The 15537-nt window shown below is 38.9% G+C and overlaps 1 protein-coding gene across 1 annotated transcript; it reads right to left on the minus strand.

The window, feature by feature from the left end:
• Window positions 1–559: 559 nt before the first annotated feature.
• LOC129753058 (uncharacterized) lies at window positions 560–15122 on the minus strand. Its single transcript, XM_055748854.1, has 2 exons — window positions 14024–15122; window positions 560–657 (listed from the first exon to the last, which is right to left on the minus strand). The coding sequence occupies exons 1-2, from the start codon at window positions 15120–15122 to the stop codon at window positions 560–562; spliced, it is 1197 nt and encodes a 398-aa protein (XP_055604829.1).
• Window positions 15123–15537: the final 415 nt, after the last annotated feature.

Below are 15537 nucleotides of genomic sequence, written 5' to 3' on the forward strand. Positions count from 1 at the left end.
CTATAGCACAGCTCACAAATGCGATAACAGAACTGAGATCAGACATTCAGCAGCTTGCTCCGAAACCAATTCGAACTCCGTTGTGGAACAAATCGACGCCCACGCCTGAGCTGAGGCACCCGCTGAAACGAACTCGGATTTCTGATGCTGTATCAACTGAGCCCTGCAAATTGGGGTCGAAAAATGCTTCTGATGATATTGTCACCATCCCTCTTTGCGACGACGATAACCCAAAACTGTTTTGGCTTTATTTGTCACGGATCAAACCGGACGTAACCGAGGACGCCGTTCGGGCCATGGTCCATGCCAACCTTGGGGTAGAAGAAGCCAACGTTGTAAAATTAGTCTCCAGAGGCAGTGATATGAGCTCTTACCGATTCATATCATTCAAAGTTGGCATTTCTCCAGACTCCAAACAAAAAGCATTAGATCCTGAATCCTGGCCCAAAGGATTATACTTCCGGGAATTTACGGACTATAATTCCCGACAGTTTCGTGGCCTTCAACAGTGATCAATTTCAACCGCCGCATAGTTGGACATCGGGACGCACCAATCATGTCAGTTCGGAAGTTCTCTTCTCTGGCCACCAACGACCGCTCGATCCTGCCGCAAGTCGTCCCGTTTATCGGTCAGGTGGTTCAGGGGGAGACTTCCAACTGCCATACAATGGCAAGTATTCTCCTGTTTTATGTTTTTCTCCGAGTCACGCACCTCTGCCTTCCAGCCTCGCATCAAGCGCGTTAATTCAGTTTAACTTCTACCGTTATGACGCCCAATTCAACACGGATGAAAATTTTATGCTACTGCCTGCTGCTAATGACGCTTTTAATATCGAATCCAATCTTGCAAATTTCTACTGGACGTCGGGACGCACCACTCAAGGCAATTCGGAAGCTCTTTTCTCTGACCACCAAAGACCGCCCGTTCCTGCTGCAAGTCGTCCCGTCTGTCGGTCAGGTGGTTCAGAGAGAGGCTTCCAATTGCCATGCCACGGCAAGTATTTTCCAGTGTTACGCTTTTCTCCGAGTCACGCACCTCTGCCTTCTAGCACCGCATCGTATACGTCGTATGCTGCCCGTAGTTTAGCACAAACTTATCTTGATGTCGACACAACTCCTGGGAATTTCACTAGGCCCTCGGGACGCACCTCTCAAAGCAATTCGGAAGTTCTTTTCTCTGACCACCAACGACCGATCGTTCCTGCTTCAAGTCGTCCCGTGTATCAGTCAGGTGGTTCAGGGGGAGACTTCCAATTGCCATACTGTGGCAAGTATCCGTCTGATTTCAATATTTCACCCAGTCATGCATCTTTAACTTGTAGGCCCGTGTCGGGGGTGTTGGAAAGGATTTCATCTGCCCGTACGAATGAAACAGCTTGGTGTTATTATCAGAACGTCCGAGGCTTACGCACCAAGTCAGAAGACTTTTACCTTGCGACCATCGAGTGCAGCTACGATGTCATTATTCTGACAGAAACTGGTTTGACTGACTCATTCAACTCGGCCCAACTTTTCGGTAATGGTTACTCGGTTTTCCGTTGCGACCGCAGCTCTCGTAACAGTACAAAAAAATGCTTTGGCGGTGTTTTGATTGCCATTAAACAATGCCATCCAAGCAGCTTTGTGACCACGGAATGTGGGATTGACCTGGAACAAGTCTGTGTTGCTGCTTCCATTAATGGAAAAAACATACTCTTCTGTGCTGTTTACGTGCCACCTGACAAAAGTAATTGTGTTCACATTATCGAGTCCCACGTGGCCACTATACGTGAACTGTGTAACCGTGCTACTGCTGATGAGTCAGTTTTGATATGTGGCGATTATAACCAACCTCGTTTGATGTGGACTGAAAGCGAAACAGGTGCTAAACTAATGAATGTTGCCGCCTTAAGCGCCGCCGCCGCATCCTTGATCGATGGAACTGATTCGTTAAATCTGATCCAACTCAACTCTATCAGGAATCATCTCGGACGGACACTTGATTTGTTTTTTGGCCTGAGTGACGAACAAATTGAAATAAGAAATGCCCCTGACATTCTGGTACCTGTAGATTTGCACCACCCGCCTGTCGCATTCGATTTACCAGCTGCTGTGTTGGCAAGTAACTCCTCGCCAAACACTTCGGATCGTAGGAGTAGACCGTTAAATTATCGAAAGACGGACTTTTCGCTGCTTTTACAGTACTTGAACAGCATTGACTGGGATGCAGTTTTCGGCAACGCATCAGTAGACGTTATGACTGAAACTTTCTGCAATTTGATTGGTACTTGGTTGAATTCGCATGTTCCCAGATTTAAACGTCCTGTTACACCTGCTTGGAGCACGCCCAGTTTGCGACAACTTCGACGCGAAAAAAATGCATGTTTACGAAGGCTTCGGAAAAATCGAACGGCAGACTCTCAACAACAGTTTAAAGCAGCAAGCACAGCCTACCGCAGACTCAATGCATTACTGTACAAACACCACGTTCTGCGAGTACAATCTGGTTTACGTAAGAACCCTCGAAGTTTCTGGACTTTCGTAAATTCGAAACGAAAATCGAGCTCCCTACCTACCTCAGTCTTTTACAACGATGCTGTTGCTGATTCTCCAGACACGTGTTGCAATTTATTTGCTGAGCATTTTCGGGCGGTCTTCCTGGACACTGTCTCTTCCGAAACTGAGTGCTCTGATGCCACGTTTCACGTCCCGGCGGATTCTATAGATTTCAACACCTTCGAGATAGATCAAAGGCTCATCGAAAATGCCGCAAGGAAACTGAAAAGCTCTTTTGCTCCTGGACCTGATGGAATTCCGGCTGTTATTTACAGTCGATGCATCGAAGTTCTCTCGTTGCCGCTAGCCCAAATCTATAACCGATCATTTCAACAACGTAAATTCCCGGATTATTGGAAAAATTCCTTCATGTTTCCTGTCTTCAAAAATGGCGAACGACGAAATGTGAAGCAATATCGAGGCATTACGAGTTTATCGGCAGGATCCAAGCTTTTTGAAATTGTTGTAAGTCAAGCCCTCTTACGCGCTTCCTCACATTATATTGCCGCTGAACAGCATGGGTTTATGCCTGGCAGATCGGTGAGTACCAATCTTTTAGAGTACACTTCGTTTTGTCTGAACCAAATGGAAAGAAAAAAACAGGTCGATGCTATATACACCGATATCAAAGCGGCATTCGATACGATTGATCACGGAATCTTACTCGCTAAGCTAGCTAAGCTCGGTATTCATGACAACATGATCTCTTGGTTGAAATCATTCCTCACTGAGCGGTGTATTAGGATTAAATTTGGTGATAGCATATCATTTCCATTTACCAACCGATCTGGCGTGCCGCAAGGGAGCAATTTGGGACCTTTACTGTTTGTTCTGTTTTTCAACGACTTGATCCTTAGCTTGGAAATTGGAACCAAAATAGGATATGCTGATGATCTGAAACTATTCGTTCCAGTTGAATCCACTGCCGATTGTGCACACCTTCAATCTTTACTAGATCACTTTGGTGAATGGTGTAGACTTAATAAGCTATCAGTCAGCGTCTCCAAGTGCTCCGTTATAACATTCCATAGAAAGAAAACGCCAATTTTATATGATTATAACATCGATAACCAGCGCCTTGACAGGGTATTTGAAGTTGACGACCTTGGAGTTATCCTCGATGCTCAGCTTACGTTCGATAGTCAACGAACTTCAGTTATAAGAAAGGCGAATCGTCAGCTTGGCTTCATCTCCAAAGTAGCACGAGAGTTCAGAGACCCATTGTGCTTGAAGTCACTCTACTGCGCACTTGTCCGGTCAGTTACAGAACATGCTGCAATTGTTTGGGCTCCCTATCAGTTATGTTGGATTTTGCGAATCGAGCGTGTACAAAAGCGTTTTGTTAGATTCGCTCTACGACATCTACCCTGGCGTAATCCTGAAAACCTTCCCGCATATTCCGACCGGTGCCAGCTTCTGGGATTAGAAACATTGGAACGCCGCCGAAAAACTCAACAGGCATCATTCATCGCAAAAATACTGAATGGAGAAATTCAATCGCCAAACCTGCTAGGAATGATCAACTTTAATGCTCCTTCGAGGACTTTACGTCATCACTCTTTGCTATCGAATCGAACCCACCGAACATCTTACGGACATAATGAACCAGTGAGTGCAATGATGCGTACGTTCCAGATTGCTGAGCATCTACATCAATTGGGGGAGCCATCTAGCCGATTCATCAACCGAGTACGCCAGTCTTCATTGTTTCGTGTTATCTAATTGTTTTGTATAGATCCTTAGTATAGATAATTCATTAAAACAAAATGTTCGATGAATAAAACTTAATAATAATAATAATAATAATAAATTCAAATTAAACGGTTGATTGGATTTTCATTAAAATTTATGTGAGAGTGTTTTCTTCTCGATCGGTTGCAAAATCTAGACATTATGGCAGAAACATGTCCTATTTGTTTATGTGCACGACTCTTTTGCTTGACCTTCACACTTAAATTGGTATCAATTAACTGCCTCGAACAAAATTATTGCACAAAACACTGAACTTTCAATGAAACCCTCTTTTTCTGTCCCGTGTCCTAAAATTCGATAATTAAAACCATTTTTACGTTCCTCACAACTCCCTTGTGCCATTTTTTTTTCAAATTATATGTAAAATAACGTCAGGAACTTGAAAACAGTGAACAGTAAATATAGACGCCCCTTTCGCCGACCCGTGACACGGAACATGCTACCTGGAGTCAATTGCTCATAGTTTATAACCCTCATCTGAACATTTTCATCTCAATCCGATGCATGATCACGACAATATCGCGAAAACAGTGAGCAACTAACATGGACGGCCTTTTTTTTACCACGATTCAAAACTTGACTCCTGAAATCAGTTATCTTTTCTGTTAAACTCCCATGTGTCAATTTTCATTACAAATCTATGCTCAATCAAGAGAATATCGTAAAAACAGTGAACAGATGATAACCCCTTTTGCCGACCCCTGAGTCAAGATTTGAAACCTGAAATCAAAAGAGCGTCCCTCAAAACTCCTATGCGGAAATTTTCATCTCAATCCAATGTAGAATAACGTCAAAATCGCAAAAACATTAAAGTTGGGTATGGACGACTCCTTCAGCCGACTTCTGATCCGCAATTCGAAACTTGAAATTGATTGCTCGTCCCTCAAAACACTCATGTGCTAATTTTCATCACAATACGATCTATAAAAACGCCAATATCGCAAAAACATTAATCAGTGGATATGGACGACCCCTTTTGCCGACCCCTGACCCTAAATTTGATAACTGTAATCGATTGCTCGTCTCTCAAAACACTCATGTGCAAATTTTCATCACAATCCGACGGAAAATAACGTCATTAACGTGAAAACAATATTTGTCTTGTATGGACGACCCCCTTCAGAAGGGGTCGTCCAAAAATCTAAAAACATTTTTAATCATTCCCGGTCCTAATTAGCATTCATGCCAAATTTCAGATCTCTAGCTCTTAAGGCGGCTGAGTCTATAGAGGACAAACAAACAAACAAACAAACATACAGATAATTGCTTTTTATATATATAGATTACTTAAAATGGATAATTCACTAAAATTAACGTTAAAAATAATAATAATATTTATTTTGTAAAAATGAGAGGAAAAAATTGAAGAAAAAATACCTTTCGATTTTGGCAACACAAAATGTTCGGGCATGTTGCCAAAACCGAACGGGGTCTGTAGTAGATGATGGTAATTCAATCATCTTTTATTTTCGAGTTTTATTCAAGTCTCAGATCTGAAATAACTTGATTTCTCAAATTTGTCTTAACAAGATTGTATAAAATTTTGTTGAATACAAGCTTTTGTACTGATTTATCCAATTTATTGAAAATTTTAATAAATTTTGATTTCCCCCCTCTTGTGCAGTCTCAACTTTAAGTGACAAAAGAAGGTTTTCAAATTTGTGTTGACCATCATCAATAAACGCAAGCTTTATTTATGAAATTCGTTTTTAAGGGAGTTCGCAATCTCATTTAACAAAGAACCTGCAATGATATGATTTTTTAAAATGATTAATCGCGTAAAATTTAATGGAAATAGATTAATTCACAAGAAAAAAAAAATCAAGACTCCTTGAGCAAGTTTTTCGCGTATGGTTATTTGAAAAGCATTTGTAATATTTGCAATACAGTCAAATAAGTTCAAATTTGAACCGAAGTTTTATTACATACATGTGTTTCTGTGATAGTTTTCAGGATATAAAATTTAATTCTTCTGAACAGTAAACATTTATTTCTCATACGTTAACCTAGCAATCAATCGGAAGCCAGTTCTGGAAAATTCATCAAGTCAGAAATCCGATGAGCTACGACTACGACGGAAACTAATTCAATCAAAGCGCTACAATTCCTCTGGCAGACGAAGCAGCGAAACAAAGTTCAAGGATGCGCGGCAATCGAAATGGAAACTAGCCAAAAGAAACTCCCATTTAGATACAGCAGGGAAACGCATTGTGCCATTCGGGGGTGGGAGCTTTTGGCATAATATTTCATTCGATTCCAGCCAGCGTGTCGGCTTTGGGATTTTCCTTTCTTTTCTATTTTTTTGTTCATTTGATGATCGGCAAGCGTGAAAACAAACAACACATTTGGAAAGCGGATGCGGAAAAAAGTATCAATTCCGGGAGAGTGGAACTTTCAAGATAGTAAACCGATTTCAGTGAATCGGAAAGTTAGATTTTTAAAACTAGTTGTTGAAATCTTTTTTCCTTTCAATTCAAGCAAAATTGGAGCTACCGGACTACTCATGGTAAATTTCAGTTTATTTTTCAGCGGAATAACAGGAAAATATAAGATTTACAGAATACTTAATTTACAGGACTTCTTTCGCATTATTGACATGGTATTTCATCTTTCGGCAACACAAATTTCAAATAAATTTATACTTTAAAAGACATCCAAATGTCTATGCACGTTTAGAAACTTATTAATCACCGAAAAATATCAACTTAAAAAGATAACAACAACTGGCGGTCATCAAAACTCGTAAACAAAAAACAAAAAAAAACAAACTTATTCAAGCGACAAAAACGAAATAGTGAAGAACAAACAGAAGAAAATATCTGTTCACCCTAGCCTTTCCAGCAGTTTTTACTTCTGATCATGTTAAGAGTCCAATGTCCACTTCTGAGGTCAGGCTCCGGGAAGACAAGATCAAGTGAGCACAAGAATCTCAGATCCAAGTTCGAGGTCCGGATCAGTTTCAACCGTGATTAAAGATACAGCATTCAAGATGAAAATCTAGTATTCAGACCGGATTCAGATTCCAAGATCAGGATCCAGGATCGGGATTCAAATATTGATCAGGTTTTGGATCTGAAGATAAAGATTCGAAAAGGATTTGAATCATAATCGAGATACGATTCCTAATCAGGATCCTAGACAGCTCTTTTGAGCTTTAATTTTTCCAAGGGCAATTACAATCAACATGTTTCAACAAGCCTCTTCAAACACTTGCAAGACAAACTTATAAAACAGAGGAAATCTCAGGTAAGAGAGATGTTCCATCAGCCTCTTAAGTATGCTAAAAATAGATTTATTCTATTTGGCATTCATAACAATCCAAAACGCCAACAGTTTACAAACAAAATACTCAGAAACAGTTGAAGGGTGTTTTATCAACTTCTTGAACATTTTTCATCTACCACTTTCCGAGTTTTGCATTCCCCGGTGAGTTTTCTTTCCCTGGTAGCCGCTGTCCAATTTCTCCATGGAGACGGACACTGGCCAAAGCCCTCATATTGATAAAAAAGAAAGAAAAGAAAAACCCATCCCTTTGAAGGTGTGCGGTGGTGGCCTCGGGATTCCCAGAAGGTTGAACTCTGGTCTTCCTAACCAGACAGGCTGGCCCACACTTCTTCTCCACTGACTGTCTAACTGCTGCTAGTCGCAGGGAAAGTTGTTGCTTGCTGGCTCTCGATGATGCTATTCAAAGTCGGAGGGCCTGGAGTAATAAATCATCACGTTTGCTCAGTGACTTTCCTCATTTAGAGACCGTGTTTCCCAATCCTCTTTCCAGCTTTCTCGGTTGTTATTCCACTTGAAACCACCCGGCAAGATGCGGAAGAGCAACTGTATTATGTACGGCATCCGGAAACAAGAGCGCCATAATGAGAGGGATTTTAGATAAACTGTGAATTTGGTTAGTAGGCGTCTGTTAGAAAAAAAAAAAGTGAAATAGAAAAGCGAAAAATAACAGCATTTTAATCTTTGAAAACTACTGATGTTCCTGACGGTTTACTTTGTATGATCAGACAATGCAGAACGAGAATCTCTGATGTTTGTGCTCGCTTCAGTACAATGGCGCGTTAGTCAGTTTCACCACAGTGAACATGATGGAATCGACCGACACGAGCGTAGGTACATGTCGAGCTATATCGATCAATTGCTGAACCTTCTATCGAAACACCATGTATATCCCGCATGTGATCTTTTCCCACTATTGATCGCTCTTGTTTCTCTATCACCACCCATTGACTAGGGATTTCAGCCGAGCGAGCACATGGTCGATTGCAAAGGAAAAGAATAAGCCGGTATATCATGAATTTCTCGAAAAAGCCACAACGGCTCACCGACAGGACTTGAACCCGCAATCTCCGCTTCAATACAAAAACAATTACACCACGATGAAATACAAAACATTTACGGCTTATGTTCTTCCTTTTCTTTGACCCAAAGTTTCTCTAACATTTTCCATTACTGATTTGTGGATGTCGACAGGATAATTTTATTATGTTTAATTTTCGGCAAAGCAGTCCAAATTTTATTTAACAAACAAAGTTTATTTTTAAACCGACGTTTCGATATCGTACGTTATCATCTTTAGGGATTCTAGAATGTGGTTTGAAATATTAATTTGTGTGTGATGTGTGATCTTATACCAGTTTTGCTGAAACTGGTAAAACCAGTAAAACCGTCCATTTTCCAATACCGGAAATACCGGCTTTTAAAGCGGTAAAAAACCGGTATTTCCGGTAAATTTTTCATCATTCTTTGCCATTGAAATAAAATTGGCACTGGGACTCTAATTCTGTTGAACCAGCTTAATGTTGCTAAATCTTTTGCGTTATTCTGAAAATGTTATGCCATTACTACTGCAATTAGACGAAACTTTTTCATGAATTCGATTTACTTTGAAAAATACCGGTTTTACCGGTGTTCAAGCCAACTGTCATCAGCTTGAAGAATTTTGTAGTTCCGGAAATTTCTAGAATTTGTAGCAAATGATAATTCCCACGTGCATCGAATGTTCCAGAAGGTTCGATGAGCGTATAAATAAAGCCTCGTGTTGCAAGTCGAGTCAGTTGAATTTAAGAATCCGCGGTTTGAGTATCATAACACCTTCCAAGTTGTAAAGTGTGAAGAGAAATAGTAAAATATAGAGGAAAAAACCTTAACTTAAAGTGTTGTGTAGTCTTTTAATCTTCCGATTCCAAATTACAGTCTACTTGCCCAATCAACCGGTTTTATCGGTTTTATAAATTATAAATATCGTAATACCGGATTTGAAAAAAACGGTTAATTCGACCACTCTTCTAATATCTAACTGTATGTATGTATGTATGTATGTTGGTGATCCACCATGGGTGCACGGATTCACCGCAGTTTCTGCCAAAGTATGGGTTCACATGCATTCCTTAGATTATTAGGTTCGACAAATCTCCAATGCAGCGCGCCACCATACCCGGACCCCATGGCTTCGTATGAACTGTTATGTGGTGAATGTATAGCGTGTGTTGATGTAGGTATATTTTGGAAGAACGAATCAATCAGGTGGGCTAGTTTACTTACAGGTATTCCGGCATCCGTGAATATACCTGGCCAGCTGGCAACTGATTGAACATTCCAATTATATAGTCAGTTATATAATGAAACACATCTTACCTGTCGGCCCGCTTATGGGATTCGAACCCAAAAGTTTTTCTTGCCGATACCGAGAATCGAACCCAGTACGCCTGGCGTACCAATACCAGACTCGCACCAGCCTATCCACTAGACCACATCGGCGCTTCACTCTTCTAATATCTAACTGTGCTTATAAACATTCATCGTTGTTTTTGCTTTTGTAAAAGCGTACTGTATAGATTTCTTCATCACTATAGTTTCAATTTCTTCCTCTTCTTCTTATTCTTTCTCTTCTTCTTATTCTTTCTCTTCTTCTTATTCTTTCTCTTCTTCTTCTTCTTCTTCTTCTTCTTCTTCTTCTTCTTCTTCTTCTTCTTCTTCTTCTTCTTCTTCTTCTTCTTCTTCTTCTTCTTCTTCTTCTTCTTCTTCTTCTTCTTCTTCTTCTTCTTCTTCTTCTTCTTCTTCTTCTTCTTCTTCTTCTTCTTCTTCTTCTTCTTCTTCTTCTTCTGCTTCTGCTTCTGCTTCTTCTTAGTCTTCTTCTTCTTCTTCTTCTTCTTCTTCTTCTTCTTCTTCTTCTTCTTCTTCTTCTTCTTCTTCTTCTTCTTCTTCTGCTTCTTCTTAGTCTTCTTCTTCTTCTTCTTCTTCTGCTTCTTCTTAGTCTTCTTCTTCTTCTTCTTCTTCTTCTTCTTCTTCTGCTTCTGCTTCTGCTTCTTCTTAGTCTTCTTCTTCTTCTTCTTCTTCTTCTTCTTCTTCTTCTTCTTCTTCTTCTTCTTCTTCTTCTTCTTCTTCTTCTTCTTCTTCTTCTTCTTCTTCTTCTTCTTCCAAAACCAGCATGGCCAAAACATATATGCCTTCTGAAAAGTTAAAAATGCGTTCCTCATTCTTCTTTTCATCGTAATACCTAATACATATAAAATGCATTACAGATACTACTTCGGCCAGGCCAACCATGTAATGAAAGCTCAAAAGCTTTAACAATGGTTGTATTCGGCAACACTGAAGATAAATAAAATAAAATACAATTCGAATAAATTGATTTTCGGCTTTTTCAGTCAAGAACAAACTTTAAAACGATTTTTAATGCTTTATTTGACGTTTCTGCATTTATTCTGGCTTTTTTAAGGAGTCCATTAGTATAGCATACATAATAAATGCATTTAAATAAGTTGTAACAATCTTTGGTGTACTTACTGAAATTTCTCGTTTCAACTTTCCAAAAAGTTTTTTGAATCTGATAACCTGTCTAATCGGGAAGTGTAAGTTTAGCTTTTATTTAATTTCATTTAATTTCTTTATTAATACATGTATCACAAGATCTATGATGTTTTAAATAGCAAAAGTTTCGGATACAGTATAAGGAAGAAAAAATTAACAAATTCTAAAATTTCTTGGAGTTTATATTATCATTTGAGTAAAGTCAGTAAGACTTCTTTGAATCTATTCTGAGAGAAATTTAATTTAAATTGCATTGGATGCATTGCATTGCACATCTTAGGCTGGAACTTTAAGGTTTTTCATATTCATTCAAAATTAAAAAAAAAACACCAACAAATGAACAAATTTTAACATTTTTCGATCTCCTTAAAATTGTCTTAAACAAAACTCCAGGGCCTCAAGATTGACACAACATGCTCTTGAACAAAATCACAAATTTGATTTTGAAAAGGCTTATATTTTAGAGCGAGTGAACCAAGAAGGAAAAAGAAAGACTGCTGAAACATAACATATAAAACTGAAAATAAGAAATAAAGTAAACATAAAACAAGACGCTATCGAAATCTCTAAAATATACAGCTCAATAATAAAAAAACTAAGAGTGACGCCACAGCTCTCAAAAAAGAATTCAAAAACAACGACCCCAAACACGACGACTACAACCGACTGCACGACGTCACCAAGAACGCAAAACGCATGCTACTAGATGTGGTTAAAAATCTGACTCTAAGTAAGTTAGGAAAGCACACGGCGAAACAATTGTAAGTACTTCTAGTGTAGATAAAAGTGACGGAAAGTTGTGTAAAACTCTCATTTTATTTTTTTGTATTATATTCTACTAGCTAACCCGGTAAACTTCGTTTTACCTTTTAATAAATAAATCATAATAAATTTTTTACTTTATCTACACGTCCATAACTGCATCGAGCTCTCGAATCGATTTTTATGGCGTTTTCTTTGTAACACCATCACGTATAAACGGTCGGTCGGAATAAAGTGAAATTTCCGAGTATCCGAGAGTTTTTTGGGTCGGAAATGGTTTGTATAATAGTTTCAAGAATCTAACTTTTTACAAAATCAACATTAAATGGGACACAAGTCGTACACCTTGGTTACGATTTTCATAAAAATCGATTCGAGAGCACGATGCTGTTATGGACGTGTAGATGAAGTAAAACATTTATTATGATTAATTTATTAAAAGGCAAAACGAAGTTTAACGGGTCAGCTAGTTTTTATGTATGTGAAGTGCTAATTTTTTATGGGGACCCCCCTTTCATGAAAAGCGAATTCTTGAAACTATTATATAAACCATATCCGACCCGAAAAACCCTCGGATATCAAATTCACTTCATTCCGACCGACCGTTTATACGTGATGGTGTTACAAAGAAAACGCCTCCATTTTTATGTATAAGAAGATTTTTCAAATTTTATGAAATACAGTTTTTCTGAAGATGGCCGAAACAAAATAGTATGCCGAAACGTAAAGAAGTTGTTTGGATTTGACTTAATTTTCACCGAAAAATATCATCCAAAATCGATAATAACAATCATTTCCTACAAACTATTCAATCATCAAGCCTTGTTATCGACGTAATTGTCATAAGCGAAACTTGGTTAAAGGATCAAAACTGCTGTCTATTTAATATTCCGGTTATGTTTCCATATTTTCCTGCCGTAACAACTCTCACGGTGGGCTTGCAATGTACATTAAAGATAACATTAAGTTTAGAATCACAAACAATGTTGCTGAAGACGGTCTTCATCATATAAGTGTTGAACTCTCTACAAATGGTCTGTTTATCGATGTTCATGGCATATACAGAGCACCCTCTTTTCCGTTTAATTTATTGTGTGACAAACTTGAAACTATGTTTTCCTCGGTTCCTGATAAACATTCCTGTTTTTTTGTTGGTGATCTAAATGTTCCTGTGAATTCAACAAATAACAACGCAGTTGGAAAATATAAATTACTTCTTGAATCATTTGGACTTCTTTGTACTAATACCTTCGTCACTAGGCCTAGAAGCAGTGATGGTAAATTTCGCCCGTCACGCTTGACCCGACTAGTTTTGTTTCATCAAACGACTGGCACTGTTCTCAATTGACGGAGCCTCACTACTCGCATGACGGATAAAGCACGACAACAATCAACATTTCTCCATCATGCGACTGGCGAAGCTCCTACACATGGTCGAATTTCCCCTGAGAGTGACTGACAAAGCTCTTCACACTTCGATCGGCTGCAGACGGCAGGTACAACTAATTGAACGACTTGCTGGCAGAGAGCAACAATAGCAATAAAAAACTGAAAACGAGCTTTCTGGCAGGAGCAACAATAATAATAAATGCTTTTCTTATTTATTTATTTATTTATTTATTTATTACATTAAGGTGCTCAACTCAAAATAGGTTCTATGTATGTATCTAATTATATCAAACAATATTCAAATTTTTACTAATTCTTAAACAAAAATCGGTCGATGGTTTTGCGCACTGTTTTAACCTATTACATTTTTTTCATTTAGTTGTTACTATCTATACTGTTTTTAACTTTTTTACAATGTTTTTCGTTTATGTTCCATTTTCATATCTACTTGTATCATACACGATTCTTGGTTGTTTTTTAAAATGTATTCTAAATGAGTTTTCTGATATTTTTTTTAATATTGCTAAAAAGAAAATTAACTAAATATTATGATCTGAGCAAAACATCGAAGCGCTAATTGCTTGTGACAAACTTTCAATATTTAAATTTTCATGTGATGATGATTGAGTTATTTGATTGGCTAATGTGTTGTCTAAAGAGACTGCGTGAAAATTGCTTTCTGTGTCTGAGAGTGAGTGTTCTTTGTTCGTTCTAGTGTTTATTGAGAGAGAAGTGTTACATTTATTTGTTCCTACTGTAAAAATTCTACCTGATGGTATAGTAGATTCTTCTTTGTCCAGTGCTTGCTGAGATTTTTCGACTTCTGGTTGAGAGATGTTTTTTACGTGCGGACTCATTTTCGTGCAATGAGTGAGATCTAGCTGCGTCGTAGCTGTGGGACTCTTCGATGTCGGAATCTCCTGGGCTACTTGTGCGTAGCTTCTCGTGAATACGGGTATCTCGGGAACTTGTTGTCTTCTTCTACGACGTGCTTCTCCAATTGAAACTCGATCGTTGGTTCGGATGCGCTGTATTTCCATTTCGTCAATGTACTTAGGGCATGTTCGAGACAGGGCGGAATGATCACCAGAACAATTTATGCATTTTGGCAACGATGCACATTCAGACGAACCATGGAACATTTGACCACACATTGCACAGGCCTGGTTGCCTTTGCAATGGTTTTTAGTATGACCGTAATGTAAACAATTTTTACATCTTAATGGAGAAGGAATATATGGCTTGACTTTACACAAGTAGAATCCGACATTTATACTTGCAGGTAAAATATTCAAATCAAACGTCAATATGAAGGTGCCGGTATCGACTGATTTGCCCGCCTTGTCCTTCTTTGACATACGACTCACTTTAACCACGTGTTCGCTCGTTAGTTCTTGAAGAATCACTTTATCACTAAGACTCACCAGATCTCGACAATAGATCGTGCCGCTAATGAGGTTAAGAGTTGGATGTTTCGTAACCTCAACCTTGATGGTTCCACCAAAGTTGGTCATTTTCATCAGCTTTGCAGCATGTTGACGGTCAACAGTTTTCAACAAAAGGCATCCGTTTCTCATACGACTTATTGTGACATTTGAGGAGAACGCGTCCATCGCCTTTTTGATAAAAAAGGGATTCACGGGGTCCATGGTCAAATTGGCATCCTTTCGTTCCATGATCAGAAAACGTGGTCCGTTGCGTTGATCGACTCTCACTATCTTGTTGAATAAGCTAGTTGAATTTCCAACGCCGTTAGCCCGTCGCTTGTTTGACTTGATGCTTTTTTGATCCTTTTTGCTATCCCCAAACTGAGCCAACAATCCAAAACGTGAGCCAAATGGCCCAGGGTCACCTGGGTCATCGTCCATCTTTTTTGTCAACCTCCGCTTAGTTAAAAATTATTTGCACTCAAAAACTGAAACAATACTCTGTGACCTTGACCGAATGTGTTATAAAAGGTGTACGACTAGAGAGCTATCAAAAACGCGTGTTGCTCACTTGAAAGCTGACTAACGAATGAAATGCTTTTCTTGTTCGTCTTCGGTCGTCTTCGGCTTGCTGGCAGGAGCAACAATAATAATAAATGCGTTTCTTTTTCGTCATCGGTCGTTTCAATGCGATTGCTTGACTAGGTTATTATTTTAGCTTCAAATGAATGGGGAATGAATGACTGGCAAACGAAGTGACTGGTCGTTAAGGAACAGTCAATTGAGTTTGACGGACCAAGAGGCTTCACAGTCACAGTTTCACGCCTCATGACGATGACTTTTGCCAAGCCTGCCT

This window comes from Uranotaenia lowii, chromosome 3 (assembly GCF_029784155.1).
Source record: "Uranotaenia lowii strain MFRU-FL chromosome 3, ASM2978415v1, whole genome shotgun sequence".
NCBI lineage: Eukaryota > Metazoa > Arthropoda > Insecta > Diptera > Culicidae > Uranotaenia > Uranotaenia lowii.